This window comes from Procambarus clarkii, chromosome 81, assembly GCF_040958095.1.
Source record: "Procambarus clarkii isolate CNS0578487 chromosome 81, FALCON_Pclarkii_2.0, whole genome shotgun sequence".
NCBI classification, from domain to species: Eukaryota; Metazoa; Arthropoda; class Malacostraca; order Decapoda; family Cambaridae; genus Procambarus; species Procambarus clarkii.
In genome coordinates, this window is record NC_091230.1 from 17,556,422 (window position 1) to 17,569,539 (window position 13,118).

Here is a 13,118-nt window from a genome sequence, read left to right on the forward strand (position 1 = left end):
GTAATATTGTGTCTGTATCCATTACATAAAGCTGCTTTTATTGGAGACAGGACAGGCTGCTGGAGTAGGAAAATTGATCAACGACAGGTACCTGAAAAAAAAACATGTTCCCTTGGGTTCCTTATAAATACAGAGGAACCCATGTTCCTCTGTGTTTTATATTGTTTCTGAAAATATTCAGTTTTCTAAATAATATGGCCAAAAGTCCATAAGTACAGATTATCGGTACAGTTTTGTTCCCGTTGCCTCTGACACTTTTGGTGCCCGAGTTAAAAGTGCCAAAAGTTTTCCCAAGGATGTGGATTCTAGCCTCATCTAAACAACAAGAGACCAAAAAGCTGCCAGCTATCTTTTCCGGTGCCACAGTGTGGCAATGCAAACCGAAGAGCCTACAAATTGCTTAGTCATGGAACCCAGGACAGAAATATTTCATGACAGCACCCATGTATAGAAAGCAAGAGCTTCATTGCGATTGATATTTTTGCTTTAATACTTATGTGAGAAGATTTTGGTCTTGTGTAGTGGCAGCCAAAGAGGCCAGTATGAGCCTACTCTACCCCCTATCCACCAGTAATGCATATAAGTGAAAAGGCCATTAAAATGCTTATAAGGTGTCAAGAGTTTAGGTTAAGATTCCTAGTAAAATATGCATTTTTAGTCTTCTTTGACAGATAAAACTAATTTTAGTCATGCAAAGACTTCATTGACATAAATTATGAATATTTTAATGAGAAAACCATTAAGCTTCCAGTATACAAGGAGCCCAACACTGGAACAGTCTCTACCACCAGTATACAAGGAGCCCAACACTGGAACAGTCTCTACCACCAGTACACAAGGAGCCCAACACTGGAACAGTCTCTACCACCAGTACACAAGCAGCCAATCACTGGAACAGTCTCTACTACCAGTAGACAAGCAGCCCAACACTGGAACAGTCTCTACCACCAGTTCATAAGGAGCCAAGCAATATCAAGAATAGCCCGTGCCACCAATATATAAACAGGCAATCAAAAACACTTCTCACCACTAGTACACAAGCAGCTAGGCACTGTCAGGAACATTCCCCACCGCCAATACATGAGCAAGTTCAGGTTCATGTGCAGTCAGTATTAGAGGAAGGTGCCGTTTTCTTCCCAAATGCCAAAATTTCTAGTATTGGAAAAATAGTGTAAACTAAACCCCTAGGGCATGGCTTTTGGTGAGGATATTATCAGGCTCGCACTCTAGGGGTATTGTTCCTGGGAAGGGTATGTCAAACTATGTATTCAGGGTATTTTTCTTGGGGAGGCTATGTTATGCTTGACCTCCAAGGCATGGTGTTTGGGGAGGGTGTATCAAGCTGGGCCTCCAGGACAGGGTCTTTGGGGAGGGTGTATCAAGCTGGGCCTCCAGGACAGGGTCTTTGGGGAGGGTGTATCAAGCTGGGCCTCCAGGACAGGGTCTTTGGGGAGGGTGTATCAAGCTGGGCCTCCAGGACAGGGTCTTTGGGGAGGGTGTATCAAGCTGGGCCTCCAGGACAGGGTCTTTGGGGAGGGTGTATCAAGCTGGGCCTCCAGGGCAGGGTCTTTGGGGAGGGTGTATCAAGCTGGGCCTCCAGGGCATGGTCTTTGGGGAGGGTGTATCAAGCTGGGCCTCCAGGGCATGGTCTTTGGGGAGGGTGTATCAAGCTGGGCCTCCAGGGCAGGGTCTTTGGGGAGGGTGTATCAAGCTGGGCCTCCAGGGCATGGTCTTTGGGGAGGGTGTATCAAGCTGGGCCTCCAGGGCATGGTCTTTGGGGAGGGTACTGGAACAGTCTCTATGAAACAGGGAACAGGGTATATCAAGCTGGGCCTCCAGTTTCATACCAGATACACAAAAACGTTTGCGCAGATGTCATTTGCAAACGTTTTTGTGTTGCCGAGAACTGACTTATGTTCAGGGGATTATATAACATTATAAATGGTGGCGATCTATCTAAATTGAACAATACGGCTAATACTAGAGAAGCAACATATATACAATATGCGGCCCATGATGCTAGCGTAGTTTAGGGGACTGGGAATGGTCTGACAACATGAGGGCGGGAAGGGGGGGGGGGCAGATACTGCCTAGTGATCCCACTGGCTGTCGAGGCGAGTACTGGAAGTATAAACAAAGTGACACTTAATATGTGATGGGGCGAAGCCAATGAGGATAATAATGAAAATAAAAATAATCTATTAACGATGCCACTTTATATATTACAGTAATACGTTTGAAAATAGTAATAGCGAGATAATAAAAGCAACACTGGCAAAATCCTTATTCGTGGCCCTGGGTGGCGCCCAGAGGGTCACGGCTGGGGAAAGTGTCACCCGATCTCTACTTGTGGTTAAAACGATAAATTCCGCATTACACGTTTTTGGTTTTATTAATGACGCTCACGTTTGGGTGTGTGAGCGTGTCTCCTCGTACGTACGTTGTGTGTCCTTGACTCTCTTCCGACCGGATATAATTCGGTTCCTTCCGTGTCCGGTAACGCCCTTTGACCGTCATGCTGGTTAACCGCACTGGGTATTTTTACACGTGCCCTAATCTGTCGTTTATTCATACGTGGGCAGACATTATCTTGTGGGAGTTATGTAATGTAATTACTATGCTCCTAATCACAACACACGAGTAATACATGCATGCACACAAGTACATTAGACTCTACTGTACATGCATTCTGTGGGTCTATATAAGTATACATATAAACGAATCTGGAGATTGAATGCTACTTATCTCAGAGTTGTAAGTAATGAGTTATGAGACACTAAAAAACTAAATCATTTTATTGGAATACAAACATTAACGAGATATGATCACGACATACAAAATATTCAGGAGAATTAGATGAGTAAACCGGGACAAACACTGACACTGGTGCTGTTATTCTTCATCATTTTATTAATTCCGCTAGAATTTACTTACTTAAAATTATCTGTTAGATTAAGGACCTGCCCGAAACGCTACGCGTACTAGTTGCTTTACAAGATTGTAAATACCATGCTATGTATTCTCACGAACCCAATGTACCTTCTTGTATATAAATAAATGCACTCGTGAAGAGCACGGGAAGACAGCTGGAATTGCCTGAATGAGCCAGCATAAATAACTTCAGTGCCAGAGTAGTAGTGAGGGAGAATGAATAGTAGCTAGAGGAACGTGATGAAAGCAATCGATTTCATACATGGGTTCTCTTATCTTCAGATGATTTCAGGGTTAAGTGTCCCCGCGGCCCGGTCTTCGACCAGGCCTCCACCCCCAGGAAGCAGCCCGTGACAGCTGACTAACACCCAGGTACCTATTTACTGCTAGGTAACAGGGGCATCAGGGTGAAAGAAACTGCCCATTGTTTCTCGCAGGCGCCCGGGATCGAACCTGGGACCACAGGATCACGCATCTAGTGTTCTGTCCGCTCAGCCACCGGCTCCCGGCCAGGTTCACACTAAGATATAACAGAATAATAAGGGCTTTGAAACTTGTACACGTTACTTGAGAATTCAGAGGCAGGACCCTAGAGCATATGCTTATCCCTTTTAAACACCTATGGGTTCCAAAAATCATACCTTCATATTTAAGTCTATACAAATATAAAAGTAACTGCAGTCAACTAATCATACACAAAATATATATTTTACAAATGTTTATTAGCATAATTAGTAAATGTAAGATATAAACAATTTGGGAAGAGTAGAGCTCCAATAAGAACCTGAAGCTGTAGTGTTAGTGCATTGCTGTCAGTCTTTATAACCTGTGTATAATAAATTTATATATATATGTATATATATATATATATATATATATATATATATATATATATATATATATATATATATATATATATATATATATATATATATAGCCAATATATATATATATATATATATTGGCTACATCCTCAATCGTACACGAACATACGTGGTAGTCTAGATTATGTGCATGTTGCTTGATGAGTCTGGTTAAGGCCAGTAACTAGTTGGGTGATCCCGTGTTGCCCTTGGTTAGAGGGGACTTGGACGTGCCATAATTGCAGGCTGCCTTTCACCGACAGTGTAGTCCTATACATACATATATATGCATTAACATGTACTGTAAAGACAAAGACACTAAACCGTTAATTGATCCCCTACTTAATAATTGTAGTTAACTGCAGGTTGCTGTATAAACAAGAACGGTAACAATAAGGAAGTGAATAATGATCCTTTATCATTCTGCAGTAATACAAAATAAGTGTAATATATCAACTCGACTGTATAAACGAGACGAGTCAAGGTGTGATCACGGCATACTTAGTACTCTGGAGGATGATACGAAGGTGGGGTATCCAACATGGGAAAGACTCCGATACGGGGGACATCGTCAGAGGGGAGAGAGATAATATACAAGTTGATTGTTGATCAGATCGTCGCCCAGGTTTGCAATTTGTTTTATTTATTTATTTATATACAAGAAGGTACATTGTTTTACTTTTATTATGGCTATTTAATGACTAACCCGTCAGAATTAATTGTTAATCCTGTTAGAATTGCTGTAACTCTGTCAGCATATGGTCCGTTAGCCCTGTCATCACATGGTGGTAGCCCTGTCAGCACATGGTGGTAGCCCTGTCAGCACATGGTAGCAGCCCTGTCAGCACATGGTGGTATCCCTGTCAGCACATGGCGTGGCCCTGTCAGCACATGGTGTGGCCCTGTCAGCACATGGTGGTAGCCATGTCAGCACATGGTGGTGGCCCTGTTAGTACATGGTGGTAGCCCTGTCAGCACATGGTGGCAGCCCTGACATCACATGGTGGTAGCCCTGTCAGCACATGGTGGAAGCCGACAGGACAGTATAGAGCCATCAAAGCCAGTAACGCCGTTAATGGTCACATTCCGAGGTGTGATGCACGACTATGGTCTCCACTGTTGTATTGTGCGTCTTAATAATGATAATCCACGAACACAATGTGAGTAAACAACATTTTTCTTAACATTTTCCTGTTTGTTTATTTTGATCAGGTGACGCCTCCTGCGGCGCCTTCATATGCACGCTTCGAGCGTCTGTGGACATGTTTTATTTCCGTATGTACCTGAGGGCCACTAACACTAGTGGCCTCGACGAGGACAGGAAGCCGTTGGCTTGTCAATGGTCCCCACATTTGTCTTGATGTTGTTTTCTCAAGTTGAATGTTAAAATTCAGTAGTTTTGGCGTTTACGGCTTCGGCGGGTACAGCGGTTCCATGGGTTTATAACCCGGTGGGATATAATTATAGCATTACGGGCTATTAATTTATATCCGTGCCACTTTATCAATCTTTATCAATCAATTATAGCACCTCATTCTCTAAAATGGTAGAACCTACAGCTACTACGAATGGATTGTACAAAGTATTGAGCGCTGTATGTCAAACAAGTTCATGTTTTGCGCTACTGGAATGATAAAGGCATAACAAATTAAACGAGAGTAAAATATACCTAGCCTGTAATACCTAATATATGTAATCTTAGACCAAATTTGATTATTTTCCATTACGAAATTTATACTACAACACTTAGATTTTTTTTAGGCGCTTCAGACCATATTTTGCACTTCCAATCATAATAACTATAGGTACTATCATTCCATCCATAATAACTATAGGTACTATCATTCCAATCATAATTATAGGTACTATCATTCCAATCATAATAACTATAGGTACTATCATTCCAATCATAATAACTATAGGTACTATCATTCCAATCATAATTATAGGTACTATCATTCCAATCATAATAACTATAGGTACTATCATTCCAATCATAATAACTATAGGTACTATCATTCCACATAATAACTACCGGCGCATGGTCCCCAGTTGGTCGTCTGGTCGTGCCCAAAAAGCACCTGCAGGGACGAATAGCAGCTGTTGAAATTATAGTATCGGGTAGTAATGATTATTAGCATTAATGCTGTTTTTGTTATGTGAACTGCATAATATAGAGAGTTACGATTAAGAATGAGAATAAAGTGAGCGATTCTCCTAACAGTGTTTACTCGTCTCTGTAAAGAAAATGAACTGAAAGTGCAAGGGGACACGTGAATAACTTGCTTCCCACTCTGGGAGGAGCAACCTGTCCTCCTACAAAGAAAGTCGCATTTCACTCGTATGCGTTACATAAGGCCAAAAATTGTCGTAACAGAAAATGGAAGCAGCTCGCGAAAGTGACGTACTATCCCGTTTTCTGTTTTGGTACCTCTAGTAGGTTAGGAGAGGACACTAAATTGATCGTTTTTTTGACGTTTGGGAACCTTTGGAGGACGGGCTAATGGGAGAGGAACCATGTTAGGTTTGTCGAGGTTCCCCAAGGCAAACTACTGAACAACTCTCTATATGTTCCTCTGCCGTCTGCCGACAAGTCTAGCCTACGTCTCCCCCAACCTTTAACACCTTGCCTGTCTTCCTTTGTCCCTCAGAATTTCATATCCCTTTACTGTCCCTCCCCTAATTAATTTTATTTTATCACACCCCTTTCCCATCTTTCTCTTTTTACTTCTTTCGCCCTTGCCTCCTTGTCACCCCGCCACTCTCCCCTAACGTGCTTCTCCCCTCTCCATGCTGACTGACCCACTGCTCCAGAAACACATGAGTGGCGGTAAGCGTCAATCATCATCATTATACTCAGGTGAGATTATTACCTTAGAGTTAAAATTATTATTGGTTATTATGTGCTAGTGTGTGTGAGGGACAAGGGAAGGAAGCAAGTGTGGGAAGGGAAGGGAAGAGTGATGGGAAGGGAAAGGTGTGTGAGGGGAAGGAAAGGGGGTGTGAGGGGAAGGGAAAGGTGTGTGAGGGGAAGGGAAAGGTGTGTGAGGGGAAGGGAAGGGGGTGTGAGGGGAAGGGAAGGGGGGTGTGAGGGGAAGGGAACGTAACAATAGAGGCTGTAAATCCATGTATTTTGATACTTCCTCTGAATTTATTTCCCTCCCTATTCTTGTATCATTGGTAAATTTCCTAATGATGCTGTTCATTCATAAGTCTAAGTCGATTTTATACATATAATAAACAATAGAAGCCTCAGTGGTACCTTGTGGTACTTCACTTCCAATTTTTCCCCACTCCTATCAAGGCTCCAAATGCTCGGTTATCTTAACAAGTTGTTTCCTGTATGGCAAGTATGCCTTCATCCAGTTTGAGAGGTCCTCTCTCATACCCTGTGGATCTACTTGCCTTGTAAATCTTTCAAGCTGAAGTGTTTAAAGCTTCGCTAAAATCTGGGTTTATAATATTGCATCCGTAATCCATTCTTCACGAAATGACCTTTGTCAGGGATATCAAATGTTTATATTGAATTCTTACGTAAATACCAACTCCTCTATGGGTTACAACACACTGGAAGCTATAAAGATACTGTTTCATTGTTCTCATACCAGTCTCCAGCTGCCTACATAACACTCCCGCATGACATATTACACAATAATAATCATTATCACTATTTATAAATCTTCAAATATTAGTTTCAACCTCACATCTTCAAGTTCAAGTAAGTTTATTGAGACAATAAGATACATCTCAAAAAGGATAGAGTAGCTTAGGCTATTTCTATCCTCCTCTTCACATCTTTATGAACATGATAATGTTGATATCCTTGCTAAGCTTGCAGCAAATAAAAATAATGCTGAACATAATCTTGGGCTATCAAATAGAACCCTAAAACGTGTCAATAGACGAGAACTATTAGATAAATTTGAGGAAAGCAAAAGAGTGCACACAGGAACTAGCAGATCCATTGATTATCACTGCAATGTGTCAAACAAAACATAGCATTTGTATGGGGCAAGTAACAAAGTAGGATGACAGATGTCACATCTCGAATACTACTTTGCTACAATTAAGTGTATTTGACAGTTGAGCTTGTATGGGAATCTAGATGAAGATGGCATACTTTAAAAATATGTAATAAATTTAAACCGGTTCGATTTCAAACTTTTTTGACTAGTTGTATATGAAATTGGCTTCACCTGGTCCAAGTCTCAGCATCGTAGCATAAGTAGGGAGAAAAATATTGAATTATGTGTCAAAAAATTTCCAAAATGTTCAAAAATTAACATCAAACACAAGTGTCAACTGAAATCATGTCTATGACTCTAAGCTATCACAATATCATATAATAAACTATTTTAATAATTAGTTTTATCCCTCAAAAATAGCTAAACAAAAATTATTACAATTTGTTTTATTTTTTCTTTAATTTTTTCTCATTTTTTATCGGCCGATTTGCATGAAACTTATGCATCTTACAGAACGTATGTCTATATGTAAGGGTACTAATTTTGGAGGAAATTGGTTGATGTCAACCTCAGCCACAGGTGGCAGAATCTTTGACTTCATTTATAGTCAAGTAACATAAAAGTGCTTCTACTCTTTCATTTTTTATTTACGCCTTATATGTACAGTTTATGTCTCTACAATCGTTCAAAGATACTTTATTTCTAAATTCATTTATTGATTTATAAATATTTATAAAAATGATATATTTGCATAAATTTGGGGGGAACTTTGACTATTTGTATTAGTAAAATAAACATATTTTGGAAAAATCCGCAAGGAAAAAAATCCTTTATCATATGCTAATGTGATAAATGGGTGTCATAAAAATGATTTAATTTGAAACTTGTGGTTGTTGAAGCTTTTTGAAAATGTGTAAAATTCCTTGAAAAAAATGTGTATTTTTGTTCTCCCTTTCTATGTAGGCTGCGATACTGAATCTTGGAACAGTTGCAGACCTTTTCATATACACCTATTCAAAAAAGTTTGGTTGACATTGAACAACTTTTAATATCCTAAGTTATGCCCCCCTGAAGTGAAGTATAGTGTGTGGACAAAGGCAAAGACACTCTCGAGCACTACATTTTTTACACTGTAAATATTGAGTCATTTAAAAATAAAAATAAACATACGTTTCATGGAATTGCAAATCATTATATTATAATTAATAAAATATCTGAAATACTTGCAATGCATCCATATTTTGCATATAGTAGATAAATAACGTATGTATGTTGAATGTACGGGTAGTGACTTAAAATAATGTATAAACTAAAATAATAACCTATAATCCTGTGAAAACCGGTCTTGAAATCTAGAGGTTTACCTCCAATGTATATTAATATATTGTGCGCTCAGACATGCCTCGCTGTGTCTCGGACAGTGGAGGTTAGGCAAATCATTGGGTACATTGCGTCCTCGGAGAAGACCATGGTCTTAATTGTTTGAAAAAAAAGGAGTAATATTTCCTTTGTTCATGATAGGGTAATTATATTCTCCGTGCGTGTTGTGTTGTGTGCGAAATGTCTTGGTAAAGGGGAAATGTATGTTACTCTTCCACAATAATCTCACTCACTCTCGTAATCACCAGTCCCTCTTAACCTCTGCAGACTGTCAGCGTCAGCACCAAGTCTGACCTCTCCAACTGTCAGCCACAGAGCCTCTATCATTTACCTTCACACTGTAACTCGGTGATACAGTGCAGTTACATTGATATTCTCGTGGAGGAAAAAACTGTTATCAGTGAGTGGTTTCTTTCATAAAGTGTGCCTGCATAAGTTGCATCACCCAGCAGTGTTGCAAGCCGCGGGGGTGTGGAGGACGCTCACTGCATCTGGGATACCATTCATTCTTCTCACATAAGAGTCATGGTTGTAAACGCTTGTACAAAACTAGTTTAGTCATTTATTATTTATTTTGCATCCCATACCTATCCTGTGGACGGCGGTGGAAAAGATTTCAGATACACAATTATTTTTTGCAAAGCCACTGATGTTTTGATTTGTAAGCTTTACATACAAAGACCCCTAGCAGGCAGAAAGGCTTAACAATTTAAAAAAAAATGTTTATAAACGCAACAGGGTCATAAAATGCTTTAATTTTCCTGATTGTTTAAAAAAACGCATAAAACCCGCTGCCGGAACGCTCATCATCAAACCGTGTTAACCCATTTTCCCTTACTGTCACGCACCCATTTTCTATGACCCAATTGCGCTGATAAAAACTAGTCTGAGGAAGCCAGGTCATGACGGCTGTCAGGACATGTGCATGGCTGGCTACCCAGCATGGAGGTGAAGGTCATGGTCGTGTCCACGAGTGTTCACGCGTGTGGTGAGTTGCATTTTGTTGTTATAACCAACGCCCGACTTTAGACGCCATTAGCCTATATTTGTTGTTGCGTTCGCGGAATCTTTGTTTACGTTCGTGACGAAACGAGGTTAAGGTATACAGGTGAAGAGAATGAGGCGAGGGTATAGGTGGAACAGGTGGACTTGGGGACTAGGGTGAGGGGTGGCTGGTGATGGAGGGTTTGGGTGGACGATGGGAGGGAGGATGAGAAGGTGGGTAGGTAGATTCTGGATGGGTGGCGGTGGTAACACGCTGGACGCTAGTGAAGGGACGGGTGAGATGGAAGTTGGAGATGTTTCGGAAGAGAAGAAAATGCACAGGTGGAGATTACCAAATATATCTATAGATATTGATATATCATCTACTGCGTTGTGGTTCGAACAAAAATCGTCAGTGAAGCACATGTTTCTTAACTGTTCGAATGCCATCAGTTGTAAGTCGTGTGTAAACCGTTTTTCATTCATAAACAGGGGGAATTTGGCGGGTGCATGGATTGGATTTTGGGTCTTTGTTTAGAGGACGGGTGTCGCGAAAGTGACGTACTGTCTCGTTTTCTGTTTTGGGTCCTCGGGTATGTTAGGAGAGAAGACTTTAAATTGACAGTTTTCTTGACGGTGGGTACTCAGCCCGTCCTCCAAACAAAGATCCAAAAGTGATTCCATGCACCCGCCAAACCCCCTGTTTATGAATGAAAAGCGGTTTACACACGACTCACAACTGCTGACGTTCGAACATATCCGGAACAAGTGCTTCACTGACGAATTTTGTTCGAATCACAACGCTATAAATGCCTCACCCACGTACTACAAATACAAATAATCGCCAACAGAACCTAAACACCTAACCTAACCTATCCCTATATATACACAATATGCTAATATATTATAATATTAATTTATACTTGCGAAAATTCCCGTTTTGAATGAACAGCATGTAAAAATTGATGAATGCGTCTGTGGGGTTGACCGCTGAATGTAATGGACTTCAGTCGAGGACGGGTTGCTATACATTTATTTTTTAAGGAAGCACCGGAACTTTTACCCTGTAATATATCAAAATAAGGATGCATTTCACGTGAAGACCAATGACAATAATGGCAAAATACAAAATATAACGCAATACTCAGTACGCAAATTTGTTAAGGAAGCGTTACCTTGAGGTGCTTCCGGGGCTTAGCGTCCCCGCGGCCCGGTCGTCGACCAGGCCTCCTGGTTGCTGGACTGATCAACCAGGCTGTTGGACGCGGCTGCTCGCAGCCTAACGTATGGCGTAGCCTCATATGTTGATTATAATAATGTTCCTCCCTCTTGCGTGTTGCTTGGAGGGTCGTCAGAAACCAGGTCAGGTCACTTAAATGAGGTAAAGAGGTTTTTTTTGTGTGTGGCTGTTATATTTATTTGTGTTTCTGGTCTAGATGATTCATTATGATTAAGCTTGTTATCAAAACAGTAAGTTAAATATCAAGGAAGAGGAGGGAGGGGGTCTGACACCTGCCTGGCCTGCTGTGGATGTTATTCTTTGATGTCGCAGCAGAAGTTATTGACGCTGTTGACCCCATCTGGCAATATATTTCATAGCTTAATACCGTCTGACTACACCTAGCATTATATAACGCCATTTGGCATTATATAACGCCACCTAGCGTTATATATAACACCACCTAGCATTATATAACACCTGACATTATATAATTCCACTTAATACACCTAGAGACTTGAGTTATATATATTTTTTTTAAATGATTTAGCATTATTATAAAATGTTTAGCGGCACTACTTCACTCAGGTCAGTGTACAACCGGCAGGTATTTTGACCATACTCGTACCTCAGACCTGAAGTTGAACTTTGTCCAGTTAAATATTTAAGTTGAAATCAAGGGCAAAGAAGAGCAAGCAGACGAGTCATGGGTACCGTGATCAGCATGTTCATCACAGTTCATTTGTTCATTTCCTTGGAAACGCAAACAATAGCTTCAATTCGAGCAATGTGCTATTAATTACGAATATTCAAACACAGGGTTGGGATAGAAATTGGCAGCAAGAACCAAATGGTTGTGCAGCCAGGATGAGGTAGCCTATCAACATGCAATGACAACGTTATCTCAACTCGAAATAGAAACTAAAACTCCCTGACTTGGGATGTGGACGGTAGAGCGACGGTCTCGCTTCATGCAGGTCGGCGTTCAATCCCCGACCGTCCAAGTGGTTAGGCACCATTCCTTCCCTCCGTCACATCCCAAATTCTTATCCTGACCTCTTCCAGGTGCTATAAAGTCGTAATGGCTTGGCGCTTTCCCCCGATAATTTCTCCTCTCAGGAAGATTCGATCTCTTGCATATCTAACTGACAGTCTAGAATAAAACTACATCGTACCCCATATTGGTAAAAGCTAGCAGGTATAGTTTGTGTTCACTAGCTAAATGAACTATGGGGTTCAGTTGCTGGACGTGTGCCTCTGTAACCCTTTTAACCACCGCCTATAGGATGGATATGGAGTGCATAATTCGTGAATAGTTAACTAGCCTAGCGGTCTACGGTTAAGCCGGCTAAAACTGAGTTGGTAGATGTTTAGTGAGTCCGCTGGTCACCTTTAATACTGTGTGTTCTCCGAACTTATTTGGTACGGGAGGAGGAGGAGGAGGAGGTAGTGGCGCGGTAACCCACATACCGTCCAGTATTGAACGGTTATGTTGAAGTGCAGCCCACACTGATACCCAGGGGCACGGGGCACCACTAGGTGACCCTTGAGACCGTCACCACCACCACTCCTCCTACCACCGTCACTGTCACCACTCTTACCATCATCACTCACACCTCTCTACCACCGTCACCATTCATACCACCACCATATAGGTTTATTCCACCGCCTTATAACAACCAATTCCACCACCACATTATTCTTCAGGCCATTACTAACATCAACAACCCAACCACCATCGTCCTTGAACTTGAATAATGTGTCCAACTTCCAACT

General features: G+C 41.2%; 1 protein-coding gene across 5 annotated transcripts in view; it reads left to right on the forward strand.

The window, feature by feature from the left end:
• The first annotated feature begins 3,964 nt into the window (after positions 1 to 3,964).
• Positions 3,965 to 13,118, forward strand: part of Evi5 (ecotropic viral integration site 5) — a 317,622-nt gene continuing 308,468 nt past the window's right edge. For 2 of the 5 annotated variants that reach the window (XM_069315219.1, XM_069315220.1), the window contains exon 1: positions 3,970 to 4,954. In XM_069315219.1, the coding sequence (XP_069171320.1) occupies positions 4,795 to 4,954 (160 nt within the window). In that variant the 5' untranslated portion in view covers positions 3,970 to 4,794. Of the gene's footprint in view, positions 4,955 to 13,118 lie in introns of all 5 variants that reach the window. The other 3 variants (XM_069315230.1, XM_069315218.1, XM_069315221.1) reach the window with 3 other exon arrangements.